The sequence below is a fragment of the Morone saxatilis genome, unplaced genomic scaffold (assembly GCF_004916995.1).
Source record: "Morone saxatilis isolate NCDOM2014 unplaced genomic scaffold, NCSU_SB_2.0 Contig24, whole genome shotgun sequence".
NCBI lineage: Eukaryota > Metazoa > Chordata > Actinopteri > Moronidae > Morone > Morone saxatilis.
This window is the reverse complement of record NW_023339807.1, coordinates 26,186,982-26,194,182: the sequence shown is the minus strand read 5'-3', so window position 1 is coordinate 26,194,182 and position 7,201 is coordinate 26,186,982. Positions and strand designations below refer to the sequence as shown.

General features: G+C 41.7%; 2 protein-coding genes across 2 annotated transcripts in view; both read right to left on the bottom strand.

The window, feature by feature from the left end:
* The window catches only part of LOC118336472, a 744,338-nt gene that overhangs the window by 463,997 nt on the left and 273,140 nt on the right, over positions 1 to 7,201 (bottom strand). The window lies entirely within an intron of this gene.
* Positions 1 to 7,201, bottom strand: part of LOC118336549 (copine-4-like) — a 32,593-nt gene that overhangs the window by 17,498 nt on the left and 7,894 nt on the right. Inside the window, exon 2 of the mRNA XM_035673217.1 lies at positions 2,356 to 2,538. Coding sequence (XP_035529110.1) covers positions 2,356 to 2,538 — 183 coding nt within the window. The remainder of the gene's footprint in view (positions 1 to 2,355; positions 2,539 to 7,201) is intronic.

Here is a 7,201-nt window from a genome sequence, read left to right as displayed (position 1 = left end):
TACAGCTGTAAACAAACACAAACAAGGCTGACTGGAATATGTTTTTCTTTGAAACTCTTCTTCAGTTTCTCTCCCTGTTCCTGTGTTTTCTGAGAGCTTCTTCCCGTTAGCAGAAACCTCCATCGCTGCGTCAGCCATCTGGCCGGCGGAGGAGCTGGCAGCCGAACCGAGCGTCACTGCTGGCAGAGGCTTAAAGACGAGGAGATGAAGACGAGGAGGAAGAGCCTCCAGCCGTCATCTTATTGTTTCATCGCGGCTCCTCGTCTTCGTCTTCTGCTCTGCGTGTTCAGACTCTTCCAACGCTGTTTCCTGTCGCCGCCGTCGTGCAGAGACTTCCCGATTAGAAGCATTAACTGCAGTTGATAACGAGAGCGGCAGCAGATGGAGAACGTGCTCATCAGACTCCCCAAACAAAGGACCATATTTATGATCCATAAGTCTGAAATTAAATGATTTTATTGTGTTTGAAACTATTGTCTCACTCACAGTAAATATCCAGTGTTTGTATACTGTACCGAACAGTCCAATCAATAATACATATATATATATATATATATATATATATATATATATTAATATTCTAGATTCAAACTGAACCGTGTGTTTATCACAGCCTCTAAAAACTAAACATTTCCTTTATAGCAGCTTGTGGAATATATCGTCATATTGTGGTTTTAGCTGCCTACCTTGCTAACGTGGACAAATTGCAAACTAACATAGCAAAATCGTTAGCTATAGGCCTTAGCATTATCGTATATTGTCCTTGGGAGGTTGTGCAGCCCGTTAACTAGCTGCAACCCACTCGCGTAAATCCACACAGAGTGGTTCGCACTGACAGGAAGTCAGACACAGAAACAGCTTAGAGAATCCTGTCAAAATAAAATACAGTGTGCTGGCCGTTCTGTTTCCCTTCGAGGGAAAAGGTTTGAGTTACTCTCCACTCAAAATAATGTATTTGTGCGTCACAGTCGACGTTGTAGCGCTGTCTGAATCTCTCAGTGTTGTTAACCGGCAGATCTGACCTCCGCAATATGGCGACTGCGTAGACAAATTGAGAACGTATTTCTGTATCTGTGGGTTTGAGTGTGAACCAAGTGTGAACCTTTAGCTGCGTCACCCACTGGTTTGTGGAGACCCGTTTTGAAGCCTCGAATTCAGTGTTTAGGCCGCCGACATGGTGGTTTGTTGGAGCCAGCGGAGGTCACGTACTGCGAGTTGAGCTGCTCTCATTGGCTGGTCTTGGTTTGGAAACAATGGCAATGACAATTATTGCAGCCTGTGGAGCTCCCCCTGCTGGGCGTTACATAGACTGCAGGTTTAAAGACACTTTTCAGACCCGGAATCCATTATATACACTGTGTGAACATGAAATATATTTATGATCCACCAAAAGACAACTACAACAACAACAGTACGTCCTTACCCGGGTACAGAAATAAACATGTATGAATACTAAATTATCTCCTTAATGAGTTCAGACCTCTTTATCTTCTTATTAAGTGTTTCTATTATGTAAATTAGTTGTTTTTTTCACATTTAAGAGTCAATTATTTGCTTTTCCACTTTTATTTAAGAAACTGTGCTGCAGGCGGAGGATAATGAGTTTTTAATTTCCTTCTGTAATTTTCTTTATTTAATATTTTGAATATCAGCCAGTTGATTGACAGTGAGAAAAAGATAATAAAATGTCAAAATCTACATGAGCAGAGTGAGGTTGTTGTTCAGTCAGTTTATTCTCTGCTGTGTGTGTGTGTGTTCAGGCTGTAATGGAGCCTCTGATGGTGTTTTCATGTCCTCAGCTGCTGTCTGACGGAAGAAACATCAATATTTTCAACAACTGACAGAAGAAAAAAATGTGTTTTCTTTACAGTGTGAAGTTTGGAGCAGCTAGAAGAAGCTCCGGGAGTTTTTAAAGGTTATAAACGTCCATCAAAAAAAAAAAAAAAAAACCTGAATACCCTACAGTCAGTGTTTGGTTTGTCCGTTATGGGCTTCTGTAGAAACACGGCGGTTCAACATGGAAGGCAGCTGTAGATAAAAACACAGGAAGTCTCTACTGAGCATGCTCTATGGGCCAAAAACACGGAAGTGACAGTGACCAACTTTCTGACTGAAGTGGGCGTCATATTTGAACCAATCAGCAGCCAGATAACGTGGCTGGGTTGCAGCTGGCTGGTTAACCTTAGCTCGAGATTGCCGTTGGTCATTGCCATGTTGGTTTTTGCAGCCAGCGGCGGTGACGTACTGCGAGTTGAGCTGCTCTCATTGGCTGCGCAGACAGCTCGCCTGGTCACACGATCTCGTGTTCCAGATAATCAGTAAAATATGTTTGTGAAAAGTTTTGAGGCGACTCACCTGTCCCAGCGTGCACTCCACTGAGCCCAGGAAGTCGGCCTCCTTCAGGCCGTTGTGGCTGCTGTTGTTGATGTCGTACAGCTCAAAGCGCAGACGCTGCACCTCTTCAAAATAAAAGTCCAATGTGAAAACCTTGGAGTAGGTGGGGTTCACGCAGCTGCGAATCACCTCCGTCCGGTCCACCTGCAGGAGAAACAAACAGTTACACTTCCTGAAACGAAACCGAAGGAATTATGGGCCACAAACTGCACTCGACAATGGGAGAAAGTTTTAAACAATTCTCTCTGTATTATATTTACGTCTTTAGCAACCATACATACGTTTGTTAATTTAACTCAACAAATTGTTGGAACTGATTACATCGAAAATTTTAACTCAACTCAATTTGCTAAGTCAGAGAAACACTCTTGATCAAGTAGCTTTAGTATTAATTATTATTAATTTTAAGTGGCTGACATCCTGTTGGGTTTGGAGTTTGATGCATCTACGTACTGATTCTCATACATATCGGTGCTGTAACACGTACATTTTCACCCCTGCTGATATGTGTGCCATGTTTCACGAGTTCAGGAGCGTGTTTAGGCCTTCTGCGCTTCTTTTGGCAGAAGAAAAAAATGCTTGCTTTACAGTAGGGTTTTTGCAGAGGTCACAAGAAGACGTTACATCGTGGTTGATTGACAGGTGATTTCTGGGTAGTCTTTTTATGACACAAAGGGCACATGAGGACCCAACAAGTCCTTACGGGTGATGGAGTGCTAACGGAGAGAAACCAGTCGAGGTGTAAATCAGCAGTAACCAGGCCGCAGTGCTAACAAACAGATGGTGTTCAGGCTGGAGCTCCTCAACCACGTTTCATTAATGTCGCTCTAATTGGATCGTTAAAGTTTGTCTGAGTCAGCTGAAGGGAACCTGCTGGTCCTCCCGCTGACCCTGCTGGACGTTTATGCTTCTTCTGTTTGTGTGTGAAGATGTCAGCCAGACTCCGAGAGGACACAGAAGAAGAGTTCTGGCAGCAGAGACGCTCCACAGCGACCTGCTGACTTTAACTCGAGCCACAGCGCAGTACGTCTGTTTAACTTATAATCACATCCATATTCAACAACAATGTGGACACTTTTTACTTTTTAGGGCCGAAGCAGCAGCTACATAAAAGCTTCCTGGAGCCATGCCCCGAACGCAACAGGAAGTCTGCCATTTTGAATTTAATTTCCAATTTTGGTGCCTTTTTGCTGTTTCCAGGGTTTGTGTTTGAACAAACTCCTCCCAGAGAATTGATCATATTTACTTTAAATTTGGTCATTCGACTCTAAAGATGTTCACAATGAAAAGTTACAGTCCAAGAAACAGGAAGTCTTTAACTTTTGTGTCCAATCAGCAACAAACTTCACGTTTGTTAAGAGTCTCGCCCTGAACACATCTTAATGCAAATATTCAGATATAGTCATAGCGCCACCTACTGGCAACAGGAAATGATACGTTTTATACTTTTATGTTCTACTCATTGCAGGTTGATCAGATCCAGTTAAATTTTGTCAAAAGATGTGTAAGACGTTGATGATTATGTCTTATTAATCGTTGAAGCACAAACACATGTTTTGTTGTTTTGTGTATCAGCAGCAGCCACATATTTCCTACAGGGGATCATTACACCTGATCACTGACAGTGAAGGTCAGACTCCGGTTCCTGACTGCAACCTGGAGAGCCCACCTCGGCCTGAACTCCACTTTTTAACGAGCCTGAGGAGAGACGACAGCGACAACAATGGCAGGAAATGACAGAAAATAGCTCATTTAGCACATCATTAAAAAACTGTGACTGGTTCTTCTAAAAGCTGCCGACGGCCCTGCAGACTGTCAACAAGACCAGACAACATCAGCGCTAAAGAGCTAAAATGTGTTTCCTGTTTCCTCCCAACAGACAACAACTGAGCAGAACTGACAAAGAAAGTTAACATTTAAAATCTCAAACATGATGAAGTTAGACAACAAAATGATTGAATCATTATCCCCGGATCTCAAAGCATCTATGTTTCATATCCATGATGATCACAAACTCACACAGAATCCAACCTGTTCTCACTCTGAACCTTTTCAGTGAACATTCATGCATAGTTTTCGTTTTCTATCATAAAATGAACAAAAATAAAGAAATAAAGACATCATTGTCGCAAAAGTTCTGCAGTCTCAGACCTCAATCAGCTCGTTTAAGGCAGATCAACAGTAGTGATTAGGAACTGTCAGCCGTTGCCAAGTTCAACCCTTTACTAAAACATGGGTCCCTCTCTGCTGCTGTGTGAAAGTTATTGATGCAGGAGAAGACCTCAAGAAGTTAGCAAAATGAAAAGCACACCTCCACCAACTGTAAGTATGGCATCTATCATGTTTCATGGTTGGGTTGCAGCCAGTGCCTCAGGAAACATGGATTCCACTTAATACAGCAAATCCTGGAAGCAAACATCAAACAGCAGCTGTAAGAAAACTGAAAGTAAAAAGAGGAAAGCTTCTACAACAGGACGCGTTGGACCTCATGGAAAGAACATTTTATATTCTTATCTGAACTTTCTCTTTTGTCTGAGTGTGCCACGTCAGATTCAGCAAACGCTCCTGACTTCCGATGAATGCCACCGGTGCATAATGGAGCATAACTAATACCCCACATAACGACTGCCCTCCAGAGGAAGTTCATTCATGAAAATTGTATAGAAGAGTGAAAAGAGGAACTTTAAAAGCTCTGAGATGGAAGTCCAGCGCTCTGAGATAATTTTAACAGCAGATTGATGACAGGTTTTAGGGTGGGGGAGCTCTTTGATGATATCGTTGATATAGGCTGTATGGTCATGTTAGAAGTGTATTATAATTCAAACTGTGCAGTCACAATAAATATGATGTTTAATTTACACAGGAAACTCAAAATGACTTTATAGTAACGTAATAAACAATCCTTTAGTGAAAAACGTGTTTTTTACAGCAGACTCCTGCGGGCTAAATTGTGTTCGTGGCTAAAAGAAAATTCAGAATGAGAGAAAACCACTAAGAGAATATTGGTGAAGGTGAAGCCACGGACGAAGGAATATGTCCGTACGAGTGTGAGGAGTTCAGGACGTGTTACAGAAACACAACAATGTGACTTAATTTAGATTAAAAGTGCTGTTTTTCCTCTTCTCACTGTCTTTTCACATCTTCTCTAATGAAGCACTAAAAATATCAAATATATTTTAAAAAGGAGGTTAAAAGCACATTCATACATGTATTTGTGTGTGAGCAAAGCATTGTGGGGGTTGTGTGAAACTCTGCAGCGAGGTGTGAAGATTCAGAGTTAAAGCCAGTTTCCTAATGAGATCTTTAATGGAGACAAAAATACACAAATCACACGTCACAGAATCCGAAATATCCCTTTAATTCGAATCTGTTCAACTCGTCTGATCAGACACCAACGGAGGACGAACACGCCGACATCCTGTGTGACCTCTGACCTCCTGTCACTCATTCCTGTCAGATTCAGGTTGATGTAAAGGGGTGAGGATGAAAGTGGGACAAAACGCAGGGATAGAAGAAGAAGAAGAAGAAGAAGAAGAGAGGACGCTTCGGTAGCGTTTCCACCAAACGGCTAAAAATACTCTGAGACATAAAGTGGGGCAACAGAAACCAGGTCTGACCGGTTCACACAAACAGAGGGAACAAAACACAGAAACACAACCTCGAAATCCCTTTAATACATTTGTTGTTTTTTTTAATATAACTTTGGTCAGTGCAAGAAGAAATCTTTTTCCAGGACCTTTCCAGGACATTCTCCAGGTGTTTTTCTTGACAATACAGGGCAGCACTCGCTCACTTTCATGACGCTGTTGCTGTTCTCACCACAGCCAATTTTTCTGAATAGACCTTTTTCACAGCAGCCATTTTGGCATGAAACAGTCGGGTAAACACAGCTGGTACCAGTGATACTAACAAAGGCTCCGTTCCATTTATTGTAGCAGAGCCTTTCCAGTGAGCTAACATGCCCCCTCTCTCGGTTTGATCTGAATGGAACGGAGCCTACTGTTGGTCTATTGACTACAACAGCACAGGAAAACACAATTAAGATTATTTGGTCATTTTAATCAATTTCCAGGGTGATTGTAAAACAAGTCTCTAAAACAACTGAAACACTGGTTGATGACTGCCTCCATCACAGTGGACCAACCTGACATATACAACTACCTCAGAGATTATTAGTAAGCTCACCTTTCAATATTTAAGGATGAAAATAGATTTTATAGAACAGAATATATTACACACATTCAGAGTTTCCCACAGTCGTATTTCTGTTGGATTCCAGCTGCATTTTGTTCATATTCTTCACATTTATAAACAAACAGCTAAATCCACTCTGCTGCCTTCAAATGTCAAACTCACACTGAAGATCTGAAGATCTGAATAAAACCAGAGATCAGTGAACAACGTGAGGGACAGAGGGCGATGATACGACTTTAATAAACGCAGCCACAGAGCAAAACATCATCCACCATAAAACCAGACCGGACTGAACCACAGCAAAGTTCCCGTCTCAGCAAACTCCTAAAATAGTTTGTGTAATAGCGTTTTTGTTTGTATAATTTATTAAAAATCAAAGGCCCCTTTGTGCAGGGGACTGTTGTGATTGGTGAAAGTTGCGGGAAACTTCGGTCAAATGGTCAAATTTTCACAGTAATACCGCTCACCTCCAATCTCCAGAAACAAAAACACCAATTTTCATCGTATATCATCTTAACTTCATTCAAAGTGGACAGAAACAGAATAAAACTCATTAAAACCGTCTCTGTTAGTGTTTCCAACAATCACCAACTCTGGTTTGGTGGAAATAAAT